At 40.8% G+C, this 19,386-nt stretch overlaps 1 protein-coding gene across 1 annotated transcript; it reads left to right on the top strand.

Annotated features, from left to right (window-relative positions):
- The first annotated feature begins 1,080 nt into the window (after positions 1-1,080).
- Positions 1,081-16,644, top strand: LOC101848246 (platelet-activating factor acetylhydrolase IB subunit gamma). The gene is made up of 5 exons (XM_005110592.3): positions 1,081-1,363; positions 6,323-6,412; positions 9,295-9,411; positions 11,091-11,213; positions 12,416-16,644. The coding sequence occupies exons 1-5, from the start codon at positions 1,295-1,297 to the stop codon at positions 12,740-12,742; spliced, it is 726 nt and encodes a 241-aa protein (XP_005110649.1). The 5' UTR covers positions 1,081-1,294; the 3' UTR covers positions 12,743-16,644.
- Positions 16,645-19,386: the final 2,742 nt, after the last annotated feature.

Here is a 19,386-nt window from a genome sequence, read left to right as displayed (position 1 = left end):
TCTATTCTATAGCGCCGTAAAACATCCACTATGCCATGCTCAAGTTCATGCGCTGTATCTTAACATAACAGGATATTCAACAGTGGAAACCTGACCTATAAATCGCTCTTTGGGATAACCCAAGCGATGACGACACTTGTAGTGAGTTTGGCGCTACATTAATCTTAATAAGACGGCACATTTCAAATATGCTCCTGCCGAATAGCGCCGAAATATAGCCCACAGTAGGCAATCTAAAAATAAACGCCATAGACTGAGCACTATTCCATGCCAAAATTATGTGGGCCCCGGAGCAATCCAGCAGAGTGCTTAAGTGAATTGTGATTGGTTCATTGTCTTGTCGCTATTAGTGACTCTGTGACCGTGAACCTGAGGGAGGTGAACGTGACATACTTAAGTCACCGTCCTATGAGTTGTGCTTTTGAACGGTTTTGTAGTGGAGTGGTAAAAGGAAAGGTATTACTTTAGTGTTCAGTTCTAATGCAGGATGAATGAAATTGACGTTTAGCTAACAAACAGATTTAGTTCACCAACCCAAAGATCCTAAAATTATACACCATCCAATTTACTTTGCCTTTGATTATCTTCAGCCTAAGATAGCTTAATTGTGCACGCCCACTTTTTAGACCCACGAGCCGCCCCTGCTTAGCAGTCTCCTAAGAAAACACATTTCTATTGCTTCTATTTTATTTTCACTGTCTTTAGTGATTGTCCAGCATTCACAGCTATATAGAAGGGTTGACCAAACATAGCATTTCAGGACTTTCATTTTGGTGTTCATTGAGTGAGATGTTTCAATTTTTCAGGATTGGGCTCATTTTATTGAAACTAGCCTTAGTCATTGTAGTTCTCCGTAACAGACAATACAAACTAATATATGACACCCCCCCCCCCCCTGCCGCTCCCTGTTTTTTTACGAGCGAACAAAAATGAAGAAAACAAACAAATCATAGCCTAAAGGCGTAACTATTTTTTTTAAAGATTCAGGTACTCCTCTTCTTTTTATTTCGTAAAAAAAAAAACTTCAATCAACAGACGGGGCATAGTTTTGTATTGTTGATGTTTTATGGTTTTATGGAAAACCGTAACTACTTCCGGTTTGTGTCCGTTGTTTGTGTAGTAAATTTTTTTGTTCAGCTGCAAGAATCGAACGAGAACTTCAGAACTACAACAGAACTGCTAATTCTATTCACACTTCTTATTATTTTGTATTTGAACCGTGTGGTTGTTAGGCACTTCATTTTAGTTTCGAGAAGGAGGTTTGTTGAAACTGCACCTTTTGACGTGCATCATTATGTCAAATCCAGCCACCGATCCCAAGCCCGTGGAAGATGCGCAAGGAGATGGTCGCTGGATGAGCCTGGTGAGAAGGCTGTAAGATGACTAAATTGCGTAAAACGAACGAGACCAAGGTCTATTCCACAGCACTCTTCAGAAGAAGTAGTCCCGGCCTAACTCCATAGACATTTATACTCAAGTACGAAAGTAACCCGCCAAAAAATGCCCCGCCGCCGCGCCGATCAGTTGTAAACATGGGGGTTTGGCGGGAGGGGAAACAGCTGAGACACCCGAAATGTATACCTGCTACTGAAAAATGACCATTTACGGCTCAACGGATGATAAAAAGCATGCATTTTCTTTAAGCTGATAGAATGAGCCATTGAAAAATTATCAGCGATCAAATAAATACAAGCAAAGCCGAGAACGCGATAGACTCAACAATTAGTACATCAGCACAGCGAAACAAGTGATAACACATAGCGTGTAGTCGCTCAGCGGGACAGCGTCACTTTATCGATCGATATCTCGGCCAAGAGACGCTCTACGAGGTCAAGATAACTTGCAAAGTCATTGGTCACTATTTATAACTTTAACCTGTAATTGACTACGTCATTTTCCACATAAGGAACACTGGAATTTTCCATTGAAAAGGGTCAGCGTCTAAGCCCTTTATATAGGGCCTGCGCGCTTCCCGGTCGAAGTAGGTCAGCCTTATATATAGGGCGTGCGCGCTTCCCGGGTAGCCCGGCTCACGCCCTTTATTTAGGGCCTGCGCGCTTCCAGGGTTAAGGCCACCGATAAATTTAACATGCGACTACACGCAGGGTGTAAACCGGGCTACAATTGGCTGAACCTGTGGGCCATGAATAGATTAAGTTAAGTAGCCTTGGCTTACGGTGCTCTGGGAAGAAAGGGAATTTACGGTTTCGGTCTCGTGCCTTTGACTGTTTTCTCTCACTCATTTTGGATTTGAATGCTCATCATGGAAGAAGAAGAAGATCTCTATGAAGGAGAATTGAGTAGGAGGAGGAGGTGTAGATGGAGGAGAAGAAAAAGAAGAAGAAGAATGAGGAGGAGGAGGAGATGATGAAAAAGAAGGAGGAGGAGAACAAGAAGAAGATGAAGAAATTAGAAGAAGAATCTCTATCGAGATCTAATCTAGATCTAGAGTAATACATGTTACAAATTGGGGACTTTTTTGTTTGTTACACTACCGTGGGAAAGAGATAGAGGGGGTGGTGAGAGTGACAGGGAGAGCGCCAAGAGTAGCCTACCGTAGGCCTACTTAATGTATTCATGGGTCAAAGGTTCAGCCAACCGTAGCCCGGTTTGTAACGCCCTGTGTGTAGTCGCATGAGTAAATTTATAGAAGATCCAAACCCATTTTAGACTATTTTTCGGTACTATAATTATATTATTGTTTTTTGTGTGCTGAGAATAATTTTGGCACTAAAATCTTTCACAAACCATTATTTTTGTGAATTGCACCCCCATCCTTTTCAGTTTTCACTTTAGCCCTTTTTTATTTGTCACATAAGAAAGAATTTTCAATTCTAAAAATTATACTTCTTGAATTTTAAGATTCGGTTCGTAAATAAAAAAAGTTATGGGGTTGTAAAGGTCGGCAAAATATGGATAACCCACGTATATAGAAAAATACATCCTAAAAGTGGACCACGCAATAGCAGATTCTGTAAGAAAATCAACGATATCTCAGTAATTAATAATTAATAGGAGTGTTAAAAAGAAACTTGGTTACGCAATGTATTTTTGGGTGGAGAAATCATTTCTGCAGTCAGATTTACTAATCATTTCGTAGTTATTTTGATAAATAATTAAAATTTTAGTAGGCAGTTTAGTGAACGCGCTCGCGGCAGGACGAATCGGCCGCGGTACGCCCCGTAGATTTTTGTGACCGGCCGTGAAGCCTCGCGCTGCGGTGGGTCTAAACAACTCACAGTTTTGTTTCGTTTTGCGAATTGCACTACCACTCCCGATACATCTTTTTAAACAGAAAAGAAAGGTCTTCAAAATGGCGGTCTTTGCGTGAAAATCGGTTCAGTAGAACTGGAAATATTTGCATCTGAAAACAAGGCAGTTTTTACAACGCGATAAAATGAAAACTACTGGCTGTATATTTATGAATCTTTCAGAAGTTATAGATTATCCATTCTAGTTTCTTTTGACACCCGACTTGTTTAGGTTGAACTTCGCACAACGCTACGGCGCTTCCCGTAAAAATGCATACAAAACGCCGAAACGGCCGGTCAGCGACCCGGCGCCCCCGCTCTCCCCTGCACACTGTGATAACGTATTGCGCCGGCATCGCATTTATTCGCGCTTTACTTGTTTCTCCGGATAATAATAATATGTGCGGCTATGAAATTATGAACAGACAGACAAAAGAATTCGCAGTTTTGCTTTTATTTTACCATATTTGGCTCTTGAATAGTGCAAATGATAGATAAATCTAGAATTCAGCAGTAGTAGGCTAGAAACAGTAAAAAAAAGCCAGCATATCTAACTATTTATGCCTTTGGGCTTTGGAATTGAAATAAAGCTTGAATTGCACAGTTCTAATTGATGTTAGATTCAGCATCTAGCTATATATTTCAGAGTTAATAATAAATCTCATCATAACAATTGCTTTTATGAGACAACCTTTTCTTAAATCAGTTTTGCGCAAACTTACTTGTTAGTAGTATAGTAGTAGAGAACAAAGTTTATCTGAGCCTCTGCTCAGTCTTTCACTTTCAGCACCTAATAATTTAATGTTGTTATTTTCTGGATATTTTTACATTTACATTATCAAATTTGTCTAAATATGACCATTAGCAGCAAAGATATAGCCCATTTTGTCCATTTCGGGTTATCCTTGCAGGGGATTTTTTATCACCCTGAACCTCTAGAAGTACCCAAAAAATATTTCTGTGACTTTGTAAAGAGGTGTTTTGTAGTTTTGTGTGCATTCTGTGTAAAATTCCCAACAAACTGATGTACAACACTTTAAAAAATATGCATTTTGTGTTGAGTAATGGTCATTTGTGTTGTAAAGTTGCATTTTTGTGTCACAAAGTGGCCTGAAATTGGCCGGATTTTAGGCATGAAAAATCGCCATAACTTTTTAACTAAAAAAGATATCAACAAAATTTAAACTGTTTTATGATCATGAAGGCAAGAGCTTTCAAATGGAAGTATTTCAAAGCATACCAGACATATTTGAAATTTTCACTAAACTGCCTAATTTTAGTGTACATATTACGAATTTGCGAAAAAGGGGTTTCGGGATGAGAGCATTTTATTTTTATAGCATCGTACCGCTACATGGGATCTTTAAGAATATGTTGGCAGCGTGACTATATAATGGCAAAGCTTTCTTTGATGACTTTAGACCATGTCAACTTTAAAATATAAGTTAATTCAATCTAGCATGCCGTGCAATTAAAATTTAATTGTTTTTTCCCGTTGAGACGCGAACACCCCAAGGCGAGATTTATAAGCTCGCCTCAAAATGCCCCCATTGCGATGTTACATGGGAACAGAGAGAAAAACAACCGGATGGGCGCACCCCCTTGTCCTATTTCAAGTGACCACTGAAGGGGCTCAGAATAGTCATGCGGGAATTTGTAGGTCACATATTTTTGCCGAGAGAGTGAGGGGAAAATGGCCGATCTCCGTGCGAAGCCACTTTGGACAGGGGGGTAGTGGTACTTTTAGGATCGGGTCTAAACAAGTACTAAACACGAAACGTTCAAATTTGAGGACGCTATAGAGGAAAGATAGATCTCTTACCTTCTCGATGTTGAAATTCAAGATCATTTATAGTTTTAGGTACACCCGATACAAAAGTGTTCCCGACACCAAAAGTACAGGTTAATTTATGTGTACGAACTTCAACGTCCACATATCTTTAGTTTGCCCTATTTTCTGATTGGTTGCCGAGTTTCATTCACATTGGTCCAGAAATAGAGCAGATTGGAGTTAAGAAAATTAGTCGCCTACGCAACGACCCATTACAAAAATTCACCCGCAAACGGGGACCAAATTGACATTGCTAATAGAATAAATGGTCTTGGTTTTGCTATAGTTCAGATGATTTAATGACTCACAATGACAGTGGTAATGAACAGACCGCCTCTAGCATACCTGCCAACCCTACAGAAAAAATCTGTAGAACACCGACTTTTTAGTCAGACTACGGATCCACCGATTTTGAAAGATAAGCCACCGACTTCGCGATTCTGCAGGGTGACTGCCAGGACCCGGGAATTACAGGAATTTGAAAAAAAATCGACGAGACCCGGAATTTGAGGAAATCTGTCTATTGCCCTGGGAAAGACCAAGGAAAATACATAAAAATTCACTAACGTTCTTTGCTGATCGCCATTGTAATTCAGTAGAACATGACTACAGCGAGACCTTACTGGGATCCCTGTTTTTTGGGGGGGGTTTTCTATGTTAACTCAATTACCTGTGCTTGGGTATAGCAGGGCAAGGAAAGGCTAGAACTCGGATACAACAGGAGAGATCGAGCGAGCTCTGGCTGGGGGGAAGGGTTTTGGGGGGCTCTAGGTGGGCTCCAAACAGACAGCCTGTGGTGCAGCGTTGTGATTGGCCGGTCCAGTGATGAGTGAGATTATGCAGGCGGCAGAGAGAGATTGTGTGGAGAGACGCATTAAGTGAGCCACTCCAAAAGTGATGTGCCGTAGCTTAGACGCTCAGTATGAGAGAGTATAGGCCATAGCCCTAGGGCTAGGCTAGGCCAAAAAGTAAAAGAAAAGTATGTGTATCAACAAATGGAATTTCATGAAACTTCCATGGGAGAGAATTCAGTTTAGAAACTGTGAGTCTGCTGAGGACTCATTCATTTTCCCCCAACTGTTATGGGGATAGTCAATTGAAAATTAAGTTTGTGCGTGTGTGTGTGTGTGTGTGTGTGTGTGTGTTTACACTTTTGATATGATAAATGCTTTGCACAGTTTTGCACGTCCTGTTCTGAATTGACAGGAAGTAAATTATTGTCAAAATGTTTACTCCCCAGCACAACTCATTCTTGCATGATGCCAAGGAGAAGGAACCAGAAGTTGTTCTCATTGGGGACTCTCTCATAGCTCTCATGGCACAGTCCAGGGTAAGTCAGGCTAGCAAGTAGGGTCAACCTTTAGTTTTAGTTTTAATAACGTCGAAAGGTTTTATGGCATTTACAACACAATAAGGTCATCTAAGTGCTAAAGTTTAGAGGTGTTACTAAAGAGTAACGTACTTGTACAAAGAAAAAAAAAGGAGGGATAAGTATGTTAGATGTTTGATAGGAAAGAAGGAGCGAGGCCCACCAGAGCACTCTCCAACCAAACACAAGATCAACCCTGGGACAAGCAAATAATTTGATTGCTTGCACTTTTTTTCCTGTTTTTTAATCTGCCTCTTTTTTTTTCTTCTGTTAATTCACCCCCTAGTTAATTGCATAAGGTCTGTTACTGGTGAGATGTCACTGACTTTGTGTGAAAACTCTCTGTGCAGCGCTGAGTTTTATTAAAATATCTGTTGGTGTTTTGCAACCTATATTATGTACTGAAGAACGTTCTTTTAACTCACTCAATCCTGTGACCGAGATATCTTGGTCAGCTCACGGGCTGCGTTCAATCCCAGGACCGAGATAATTTGGTTCTATAGTTTTGTTCCGTATACTAGTTATTTCGTTTCGGAAAGGGGGCTCAAGTTTTATATGAGGTCAATTTATTATTTCCCCGGCCAATTCTGCCTAGAGGAGAGCTGGAATTTTGTTTCTACTGTCGTTGCACACGGAGAAATCACGGTTTTTATAAAGGCACTTTCAGCACTTTTGTTCGCACTGATCAGCTGAGCATGTCTCGCAATCGATTCTCTCTGTCTTTGTCGCGCATACATTTTTTAAAATTTATGAAAGTATTCAACAGTCTTCTTTATACATGACGTACAATATATAAATCTAGACTATCTTTAGCATATTTGAATATCATTGCAGGCTTCTTTTATTTTGGCCCTGAAAAAAAATTACAAGCCCCCAGAAAATGCCAAATTTGTACGACGCCCCAAAGCAAAACTACTAAAGCTGCATACTTCAAATTTGGTATGTCTAAAGATCCATCTTAGGTTGTACTTTTTGTAAGAGTAGGCTTCGGCCGCCGCCGCGCGGGTGAAATTCAACATTTCCTTCCAACTGAAGAAGTTGAATGTGTCCTTTGCGCTCATATGACCTCATGCAGTTGCGAGCGCCGTAAAACACTTACAGGGGGCTCTCGTGGCCTAGAGGTTAAGGTGTTGGCCTCTCATTCAAAGGTCCCTGGTTCGATTCCGGGTAGCGACCAAAAAATTTTCTTCTCTAAAATTGTCTCCTTTCACATCCTTTCCTAATCTCTAACAATGTTCTGTTGTCTGCTTTCATTTCCACTTTCTGCCCCCACCCCCTCACCTCCTTTGCCCCCACCTCTGGGCTCCTGACTCTTTCTGCAGCCTTTCTACTGCTACTCCTTGGCTCCTCCTAACTGCTGTCTTTCTGCCACACCCCTGATCTTCTGGTAGGAAAGATCTACACCTAGCCTTCTCGGACAAGGGCGAAAAATCTCGGAGGGCCCGTGTGCAAGTTGCGCACGTTAAAGATCCCTTGGTGGTCTAAAATCGATAAGAGTAGGCTTCGGCCGCCTTCCGGGCAAAATTCAAAATTTCCTACCAACGAAAAAGTATTAGGTGTATCCCGCGCACTCATATGACCTTATGCAGTTGCGAGCGCCGTAAAACCCTATACTAAACAAAACAAACAAACAAACACTTACCCCCCAAAAAAGGTTGTAGTTTGTGCCTAATTTCAAAGCAATTGGAGTGTATTTTTGGTTACTAGTGGGCCTTTACATAAGTGCCGAAATGACCGGTTTATTTATGGGTACAATTGCTGCGGGAAAAACTCCCGGAGTTGAGTGAGTTCACCTTTCATGTATGTTGAGTTTTCTCCTCCTTTCTTTCCTATCAAACTGACTGCCATCCCGCGGTGTAGTAATTTGGTGCTTTTTTATTTGGTCTTTTTTTTTCCCCTGTTACTACTGTCTTAATGTTTTGCGCTGATTGTGGCTTTTTTCTAGAGACTCCACAGCCTCTGTGCTCAGTACATTATCATACGTGGGTGGTTGGCGGGTGCTCTGGTGTGGTTTGCTCCTTCTTTCCTAATCAAACATCTGTCGTCCTTATCTCCCCCTTCTTCTTTTTTATGTTTGTTACTCTCCTGTAACACCTCTAATCTTCTGGCGCTCATACGACCTTATGCAGTTGCGAGTGCCGTAAAACTCTTTACTAAAACTAAAAACTAAACATATCATACGTGGGTGGTAGGCGGGTGCTCTGGTGGGGTTTGCTCCTTCTTTCCTAATCAAACATCTGTCGTCCTTATCTCCCCTTCTTCTTTTTTATGTTTGTTACTCTCCTGTAACACCTCTAATCTTCTGGCGCTCATATGACCTTATGCAGTTGCGAGTGCCGTAAAACTATTACTAAAACTAAACTAAACATATCACACTCGACCTCCCACACTCTTGTGGCCTTCTATTGGTGTACTTTTTCTTTTGAGACAGACGAGCTGTTAAGAAACAATAATTTATGTGGTTGCAAGAAAGGTGCCACTGGTGAGTCCTGCTTCTTTTCTTTTTTTTTTTCATCTGTTGTTTCCATCTGTCTGTCTGTCTGTCGTACTTTTTCCCTACACTAGACCACCGTTGTGTTGATGTGCTTGTCTAAATGAGTTTTCGAGCACTAGTGCGTGCTGTAGAACTTGGATATTCGCTGTATAAATGCAGTTATTATTATTATTATTATGTTTTTATTATTGATGCAGTTGCGAGCGCCGTAAATCCTCTGCAAAAAAAGTGATTCAAACAAACGACATTTCTCACTTTGTCTTTTTGCACACTTTTTCATTTTTTCAACGACACTTCCCCCCCCCCCCCCCCCCCTTTCTCCTGCTCCTCGTATATCCTGGAACAACAGCTGTGGAAAGAGATGTTTGAGCCTTTGCACTGCCTGAACTTTGGCATCGGCGGCGACAACACGCAGCACGTCCTGTGGCGTGTGCTCAATGGAGAGCTGGACCAGGTGCAACCAAAGGTGTGTGCTCATTCCAGGTGTTCACATCTCGCCATGTGGCCTCTCTGACTTCTCATGATGATGTGGCTTCTCTCTGTGTGGATGGCGCCTTTCATGGCTGTCTTGTCATTTCAGTGTATGGTTTAGAATGCCTGCGTGGATATTTTAGCCCATAATGGCTACCTGGATGATTTTAGAACGGCTATGTGAAAATTTGAGGAAAGCAAAAAAAAAAAAAAAAAAAAGGAACGACCAAGTGCTTCTTCTTGCCTAAAAATTCAGAATGTCAATCGGGATGCAAAAGCCTTGATTTTTTAGTGACATAATAATAATATAATTTTGGTTCTGAAAAAAAAAAAGAAACACCCCCCTCACAGATTCACCAAAACACTACTTTACGTTTTGTGTATAAAAAAAAATTTTAATATCAGGAAATGGGATAAAGCACGTAAGATCTACTGTAAATGGAAAAACTTTTTTTTTTTAAATTTAGTTCTTCTTCCATTTGATGTTATTTGAAGTGTTTGGGTTCTGTGCTCGTATTATTTAGTTTGGTGCTTTCAATATTTTCTATATGTGAGCCGTTCTTTAAAATGTTTCACATCTGCAACCTACATGTTCAAACAGACAAGGATTTTGCTTTTCCGACCTCAATGCTATTATAGTGGGTAGGGGGGTTTTTTCTTCTGATTTTCAAATTGAGAAAATAATCAGATACAGCACTTTTACTGGAAAGTTGATCAATTGTTTACCTGCTCTTCAATTCCGGTGCTTAGAACGTCATGAATCACATAAGAGTAAAATTGATTTTTTTGGTATTTATCAGCATTAATTAGTGGCTTTTAAGGACAAGCGGGCTAACCCAGATTTCAAGGGTTTCCAGAAATCTTGACCTATACTAAAAGTGGGCATTGCCCTACCTCTAGAAGAAGTTTGGTTTCATTGCTGTTTATATTTGTTTGGTTATAGAGAAAACTCTTCTTGTCTTTGAAAGAAACAGAACTAGGGTCCAAAAACGTTACCTTCGATTTTCTCAAACCAGCATATTACGGGATAGCCCCCTTGTGTTTCTCAAAACAGCATTTTACAGGATAGCCCCCTTGTGTTTCTAAAAACAGCATTTTACAGGATAGCCCCCTTGTGTTTCTCAAAGCAGCATTTTACAAGATAGCCCCCTTGTGTTTCTCAAAGCAGCATTTTACAGGATAGCCCCCTTGTGTTTCTCAAAGCAGCAATTTACAGGATAGCCCCCTTGTGTTTAAAAGCGACCAGTTGTCATTCCCACCTCCTATGCCCCATCCCTTCCTTTCCCCTTCCCCCCTCTTTCCCAACCGCCACCACCCCTTCTGCCAAAAAAAGTATGTACATCCCAGGACAATATGTTTGAAATAGGTCCTGAAAGTACAATTACAGACAGTAACACACCAATGTCTGTGGTGTAGCGGTTAGACACTTTGCTGTCACGCTCAGGAAACCGGAGTTCGATTCGCGAGTGGGGAAAATTTTGATTGAGTACCGGTACCTCAGTCTTTCTACAGGGATGTTCTATTCTGAGTTGGCCCTGACAGACAGGGTCAGTAGCCTACTTCTTAAATGACCTAAATTGTGTGGATGTCCGCATAACGCGCCTTCTTAAAAAAAAAAAAAAAAACAGTACCACGTTTTGTTTTTGACCTGGCAGTTGTCTCTCCCTGTGGCAGGTGATTGTGCTGTTGGTGGGGACCAATAACCACTCGCACTCCGCGGACCAAGTCGCTGAAGGTGTCCTGGCCGTCACTCGGGCCATCCAGGAGAAGCAGCCGGCCTCCCATCTCATCGTCATTGTAAGTCCTAGAGAGAGCTCGGTGAAGCAGGAGGATGGATCGTTGCGGAATATAATATCTCACCTCTTTTCTCCCCTTAATGGACGGATCGTGATTTAAAAATTTGCGCAATTGAAGAAAAAGTGTGATAAGTGGATACCAAAGCCAGCTCCTCTTCTTCCTCAATTTCTAATATTTTAACTCAATCCCTATGTGTTACATTTACAATTGCCAATTTATTGGTGCACCCCCCCCCCCCCAAAAAAAAAGCATGTTTGCACCAACTTATGTCTGAGTATTCACTCTCATGCTCTCACTCACACTGCTTACAAACATGCATGCACACATTTTCTCATTTGTGGTGGTGAGTGGAGATGGTAAGCCCTTTTTTCTTGCAGCACAAAAAGGAGGTAATTTCCTCCCCCTCCACTCTGTTGCTTCCACAAAGCTCAACGTCTTTAAATAAGAAAAAGTGTCAAAGACAAACAATAATTTAAACAAAATACGTTGTAACATTACGGTCTTTTTAGGAGCAGGTTATTGCCATTACTGTCGTAGAATTCCGATTACTCTTTCGTTGGGAAAATAGACGTGAATGTGAACTCACCTTTACAATGCATTTAGTCTTAGTTGTGTGTATGGGAGAGCCTAGCTCCTGACAGGCCCAGTTGGAAAGCAGTGATCATAAAAGGTAGCAAATCATAAGAAACATCACAGACTAGAAATGCTGAAGCCAAAAGAAAAGCCCACAATCTGCACACGCCCACATGTGGAGATGAAGCTTTTAAATGCTCAAAATGTGGCAAATTCTTGTCTCCCAGAATTGGTCTCATGGGCTATAGCAGAAGCTGCTATTCACCTTAACTCTTATGTCTTCCATTTCGCTTAAAAGATGTTCTCCTCTAAAGATGCTTTGGTTTTTGTGAAATATTGAAGGAGGAAGTAAACTATTGTGTAATTGTATAAATTGTTAACGTGTGGGAAAGTCTTCAGTTTCAGTTTTGGAAAAAGTTTTAAGGCTTTCACAAGTGCGTAAGGTTGTATAAGGTACCGAAAGTCTTGTTTATGTGCATTTCATGACATAATAGAGTGGACCTCTTGCTCTTGTAACACTCAAGGTAATTTTATACTATGGACATTAACTATACTATGAGCGTTAACTATACTATGAACGTTAACTATACTATGAACGTTAACTATACTATGAACGTTTCCCTCTTCAGGGTCTCCTACCTCGAGGTCAGCAGCCCAACCCGCTGCGAGAGAAACACTGTGCCGTCAACAAGCGGCTCGCCGAGGAGCTGGAGGGCCGGGCGATGACCACCTTCCTCCGGGTGGAAGACAAGGAGTTCATGTCCGCCGAGGGCACCATCCCCCGCAACGTCATGTACGACTTCCTGCACCTGACCATGGACAAGGGCTACCAGAAGCTGTGCGAGCCCCTCCTGGAGGAGATACAGAACCTGCTGGGGACCTACGTCAAGGTGGAGAGCACGTCGTTTGACACGTCCTCCATGGCCGGCGAGTTCGATTCTGCAGGGCCCAATTAATGAGTTTACAGAGGGGAGGGAGGTTCACGTTTTCTCTCTCAATGTGTTTTATATATATACGTGTATATATATATGTGTATGTATTGTGTATGTGGGTGACCCATTGGGTTCTCTTGTCTAATGTGGTGCTTTCCCCCCCCCGCCATGCTTCAATGCTGAAATCCTAATGTTATAAAATGAGAGCATACTGAAGTTGGAGATTAGCCTAAACCTTTTTTTTTTTAAACAGATTTTGAGGTTGGTAAGCACCGTCTTTGTAAACGAAGTATCAAAAGAAAAACCCCAGAACTGTTGTATTTGGCTCATCTTCCCTTCTTCATTTAAGCAAATGGGATCGGAAAGTATTTGAGGTCCCCCTGGGTGAGCGCAAGATTGACCGTCGTCTGCTGTGTTTGGCTTCAGCGTGTAGCGCGGGTCTGAAACGTGTTAGACATATGGTAAATTATATAGGTCAAATATACATATGCATATATATATATATATATCTATGAAGACAAATGTTTATGTAGTGGCTGCAAGATTTTGGTTGCTTTTTTGATCTTCTGGCTACAAGCTTCTGTTTTGATTGATATCAAGCTCATACACGTGTGACAAAGATGCTTCATTCCAGGTGAGATGATGTATGCTAGAAGCAAATAGAGTGAATGTTTGAAGATAAGTTATTTCCAAATTGGCGTGAGCATTTCTTTTTATTTGCTCTAATCATTAGAATAATGTGTATGGGAGTGGGGAATGAGAGGATGATATAATAAAACTAGTGATAGTGTTATGCTCACTGAATTTTGCTCATTTAGTGGTCTTGTTCAAAATGCTAGGTGCAATGAGTTTTTTTCCTGATGTTGCTTGGTCAAACACCTGAGTTGTAAGTCTTAATGTTTTGCCGTATGATTTACCCTGAAGAGGCCGTTGTCGGACAATGACGGATGAACTGTCATATCATACCTTGGAAAGACGGGGTTGGCAAAGGATTAGAATTTGTTTTGGAGAAGTTTCCGCAAAAATTGTGTGTCGAAGAAAAAAAAAAGCATCGTGAATGTCATGCCCGCTAAAGGCTTGGATATGAGCATTGTTGTTTTGTCTGAAGCTGTAAATAATTTTATTGATGATAAAAGAGGCTGATGCCAATAGCACAACAAGGGCAGAAGACAGTGTACATTGTTAATTTGTCTGTAGGGTTAATTGCCATATATGAAAGACTTTACTGACTTGTAATAACGTTGGAAGACATGAGTTGGTCAGGAGAAACACAAATTGCAATATATATATTATATTTTGGGGAGTATGCTGTTAACAGTATTATCTGTCACAAGGTGAAGTTTATGTTGTAGTCCTCGACTTGGAGAAGGTATAAGAAACCTTTTAGTGGGCTCTGCTCAACACATCTTTGTGCTTATATAGCAGTCTGTCAGCCCGTCTCTCTCTCTTCCTCTCCTTCTCCCCCCTCCCTCCCCCTCTTTCTCTTCATCCCCCTCTCAAGCTCTCCCTCTGTCTCTCCATCCCCCTCTCAAGCTCTCCCTCTGTCTCTCCGTCCCCTTCTCAAGCTCTCCCTCTTTCTCTCCATCCCCTCTCAAGCTCTCCCTTGTCCCTCTCCCTCTGTCTCTCCGTCCCCCTCTCAAGCTCTCCCTCTTTCTCTCCGTCCCCCTCTCGAGCTCTCCCTCGTCCCTCTCCCTCTGTCTCTCCGTCCCCCTCTCAAGCAATGTTTGTGTTTCCACAGCTGATGAGGTACACAGGAGTAGCTTGTGTGGGAGACAAAAAAGCAAACTCTGTAAAGACTTTCGGGTCGTGCTTTGCTCTTTGTGTGTCACTTTGGATTTGATGGATTCGGAGTCTCTATCCAAACTTGACGAATCGTTATGTTATAGGATTCAGAGTCTCTATCCAAATTTGACGAATCGTTATGTTATAAATAGGATTGTACAGTTGTATGTTTCAAAATGTGTTGGTTTTTTGTGGGATTTTTTATTGTTTATATCATATGAACTGCTTAGTGTGAGACTCCACAATACGCCATTTTGAAAAGTGATGTTTGACTGAGTCTTATCACTGAGCAGTTGATATGTCTGTGTATACTTTTATGGACAAAGTTGGCTTGGATATCCTGTGTTTTCCACCTCTGAAAGAAAAGATTATTGTTGTTGTTTTGTTTTGTTTTTTCTATTTCCAGTGTGTACAAGATGTGGGAATAGATGGACATCCATTGTTAGGACTTGCCTTTTTTTTTTCAGCCGCATAAAAATGTTTGAATTTTGTCTTTTTCCTTAGTGTGGGGTTTTTATCATTTCCTTGTGTGTACCTGCAGATATGTTACTGTTGTGAAAACTACTCATTGTTCAGTGTGAATGTTGTAAGCTGCCGTAGTTTGTGAAGTTTGGAGACTGTGCTCTTTTCCAGCTGCTCATGTCCTAGAACTAGAAGAACTAGTGGTCAGTTACGCTGAGTGATATCAATACATTCAACGGTGCTCAGAGTCTCCTGGGATTAGGCACTATGCGAATTCCTGTTGTTTTTGTTATTATTATTAGTAGTATTAATATTATTATTGGTTTTATTTTAATTTGCCAACCAATGTTTTGTTCTGAGCACGATGCAGAGTTGAGCGGAGCAGTCAGTGTCATGTACTGAAATGTATAACAATACGGTAGCTGTTCTTTTGAAAATCTGCACACGGACAAAGTGTCTCACTCATTTGAATATTTTCCTTTGATAAAGGCTCTGGGCTACCGGCGTATTGATGAAACAGTTAGGTTCTTTACTGTAGTACGCAGAAGACCTCTGTTTGATTCCCATTTGAGGAGAGTTTTTATTGATTATCCTGGTCTGTCTACCGGGACGTTGTTTCCCTGTCGGCCCGGATTGTTTCTGACTAGCAGAGTGAAAGTCGGATTTGTTCACGATCTTAATCTTAATACGTCGAAGGAGATGTTTAACTTTTTTTTTTTGTACGAAAAGAAAAAAGAGTCTTGACTGGTCCATCATTCCTCACCCATCGAATGACCAGTTGACATGCCCTGTTGTAGACTCCCAGTCCATCGGTTCTCTCTGTCTGTAGTGGGCTTGCCCTGTGGATTGCATTCCTCTGTCGTTTACTTTGTTTACCCGATGCTTTACGATGCTGATCGTTTTACGGACATTCCACCCCTCTGGATTGCAAGGTCTCGTCTTGTATGCAACATATATAGAGGTCTTAGATGTGTTTTCATTCTCTACTTATTGTGAATTCAATTGGTAAGCAGTGCGGATGTATTGGCAGGTGTAGACGTTATGTATAGGGATTTAATTAATTTTTTTAAATTGTGTGAAAAGGGGAATCTGGTTTGGTTTAAATAATTTAACTGACTTTTTTCTCATTTTCGAGAAAATTTTGTTGTGATTGGTCCATTACGAGTTTCAGTGCAAGTTTTTAAAAAATACTTTCAAAACACTGACATTTAGATATGCTTGGGAAAAATACAGCATCAAGTAACCCTTTGGATGCTCAACGAGACATTATAAATATATTGTTATTACAGTATTATTTTATTAAGGAGGAAAATAAATAATTGTCCATTCATGGCAGAGTCCACAACTCCCCTGTCTGTTCCCTACAAAGTGACACAGTGCTTATTGTTCAGCAACGTTTGCCTGGCTGTGATTTTTCTCTCTTTCCATTCCTCATGTTTGTATCTACAATGTTTTCTAGTAGGTCCGAAGCTTTAGTAGATAAACTTGCATTTTTTTGTGATTTCATTTCATGTCCCTCTTCTTCTTCTCGATCGCAATTTCATGTCCCTTTTTTCTGTTTATTACGTTTTCTTTTTTGGTCCTAGTCCTATGCAAATGATGCTATTTGGTCGGTGAAACCAGGTCAGCTTAGTTTGTGAGCCACTTCCTTGTTGCAGTCCGTTTTCATTTAGCCTACTCTGTGAGACCACAGAAAAAAGGCTTGAAAATGAATGGATAACGGGATAGGCAGGTTGATTTTTTTTTTTTTTTAAATTTTTGTGAAAGGTGTGTTACGAGAGGGAAATATACAAAGAAAAGAAGGAAGGAAAAGAATGACGTATTATGTTTGATAGGAAAGGAGAAACAAACAGGTAGGATGATTAACAACATGCCATGATGGTGGGTGAATTGATATATGCGAGTAGGTAGTGGATGGATAAAGTCATAGCTGTTTTTTTTATATTGTTTGATCTTTTGAAATTCGTTCCTTTCGTTTGTAGATGATGGGAATAGTTTAGACAGTATTATTTTAAGTTTGCTCAATTTGACAGAATTTTTTAGTGGGCTTTTAGGAGTTCTGTCTACTCAGCTTGATAGAATTTTGATTGTAGAAGTAGGAGGCAAGCACTTGTATTTGCTTTCGTTTGGCTCTTAGGTCTGTAGGTGACAAGTTGCAGTGGAGTTGTGTTACCACGGCTTGTTCTTATAAAAAGTTCTGGGTGAACAGCTGGGGTCTCTGAGTGCGCAGGTTTGGCGTGATGCGGAGAAGCCACTGTTCACAGAGCAAACGTCGCTTTTAACAGTAAAAACTTAACTCTTTGGCATTGTGCATTATTAGATCTGATGATCACGTAGCTTTCTTTTGATTTAATCGTATTAACAAATTTTGCTTTATGGAGCTGTGTCAGTGAGAGTTTTTGTAGTGTGACGATGATTTGGCGCTGAAAGAGCCAGAAATTTCTGAACTATGTACAATTCAACCAGCGGTTTATTGTAAGGCGCTACTGGTAGGACCAACATCATTACTGTTTTCTCCATGTCCTGGTGTGTTTTCTTGTTTTTCCCCCAGCACTGAATGACAATAACCCCCCGGGGCAGTGCCACTGACTGAAGTGTCTTTAGGCCATTCCTAAAGGGGGGACATTTCTCGTTCATGCACAGTAGAATTGTAAATGGGCTGATTCATGTCACGCTCATAACTGTGCCTGATCTACAACAGGGAACTGCTGCTTTTTCTTTCCTGATCCTTACTATTGTTGTTTTCCTCTGCTTCTTTTGTATGTTTGTCACTCTCTTGTGACCCGCTATTTCCGGGCTGCCTTGATAGTCGAAGCAGACCTTGTGCTGTTGAAGCTAGAGGGATGAGCAGTCTAAGTCTGATTCCTTTCAAAGACTTCTCTGTTGACACCCACCCCTTGGCGCTCATATGACTTTATGCAGTTGCGAGCGCCGTAAAACCCTCTACTTTAAAAAAACAACAAAAGACTAAATGACGATACTTGTGTCTATGCTTTTGTTTTTCTCTCAAATTATACTTAAACTATTACTATTAGTCGATCAAATTTATAAAAGTGGTTTCTATTCTGGCCTGTGCTTTTTTTTTTCTCACAGCATATACTTAAACTAGTACTAATATTAAATTATCAAATATTTAAAGTGGTTTCTATTTGTGCTCTATGCAAAATGAATTTTTCATATATTCCATAGCAGTTAACTCTGTTGGTATCCTGCCGGGCTATATTGCCTCTATGGTTCCAGTTCGAATCAGCGATCAGCTGTCTTGAACTGGGGTTGTCTTGTCTAGAAAGTTGTCAGGACTCCCCCCCCCCCCCCCCCCCCACTTGTCTTAACACTTTGCGGTCACTTGGCGCAATAATGCGACGGTGAAAATTATCCATTCTGGTCACGTGGCGCAGTTGGCCCGAGAAGTCCGTTGCTGTCACTCTCCAGGCTGGATGACCAGATGGGGTATTTTGTACTGCTGGCTGTGTGACTGGAAAGTGTTATATCTGTTGGTGATGGACGTCAGATGATTCAGGGATATATATGGCTTCTATGATGACCTGGGAGGATATACTCCTACAGTTGTCAGTTATGTCTAGATTATGTCTAGATTATGATGCGGGTCCCATGATCTTGTTGTTCCTGGATTTGTTTAATGAATGCCAGACCTGGGAATATACATGACACATGACTGTGGCCCACGACATACCCAAATGTTCCTTTTTTCTTGGTCTTGTATTGCTCTTCCATTGTTCTGCCTTTGGAATGAAGCGTTGGTACCTATTCAAATCTGAGTTAAAATCTAGCTTTTTAAGGATTCGAAAGTGAGAATTTATATCCTTGTCTTTTTATCATAGTGTGGAAGCAATAATGTTTCTGTGGCCAACGAATGTTCCCACATTATTGAGGGAGGAAAATTTGGATTGAAGTTGTCTCTTAATTTTTTTTAATTTCCCCTCCAACATGTGGCAAAACATGATTTTGTGGGATAGGTATTCTCGGTTTTTCTATTTAGTGGCAGATCGTATCATCTGTGTCCCGACTCTAACTTCGTAGCTGCCTAATTAGGTCGATCCCTTTATTTGTCTCAAAATATGTTGTTCACTCCCATAATTACAATTGGTGATACTATTTTATATAATATGTAAAAAAATACATGTGTCACATTGCGGTGGAATCAGGCTCTCGTCAATTTTTGGGCATGTTGAGTTATTGGTATCATATTAAAGCTTGTTCATTTATCTTGCTTTTGATATTTTAAAAAAAGATATCCATTTATCTTGAATACAAGTTGAGATATTTGCGAATGAAGGAGGTGGGGGGTCTCCTGGTTTGAGAAGTAAAGCTAGTGAGAAAATGGCTGCCAAAGCTAAGTTATTTCCTTAGCTTGAGAGTCCGTGGAAACTGAAAATCTATTCTTTTTGTGCCTTTAATCAACT

Source organism: Aplysia californica, unplaced genomic scaffold, assembly GCF_000002075.1.
Source record: "Aplysia californica isolate F4 #8 unplaced genomic scaffold, AplCal3.0 scaffold00913, whole genome shotgun sequence".
Classification (NCBI taxonomy): Eukaryota; Metazoa; Mollusca; class Gastropoda; order Aplysiida; family Aplysiidae; genus Aplysia; species Aplysia californica.
This window is presented reverse-complemented; position numbering and strand designations above follow the sequence as displayed.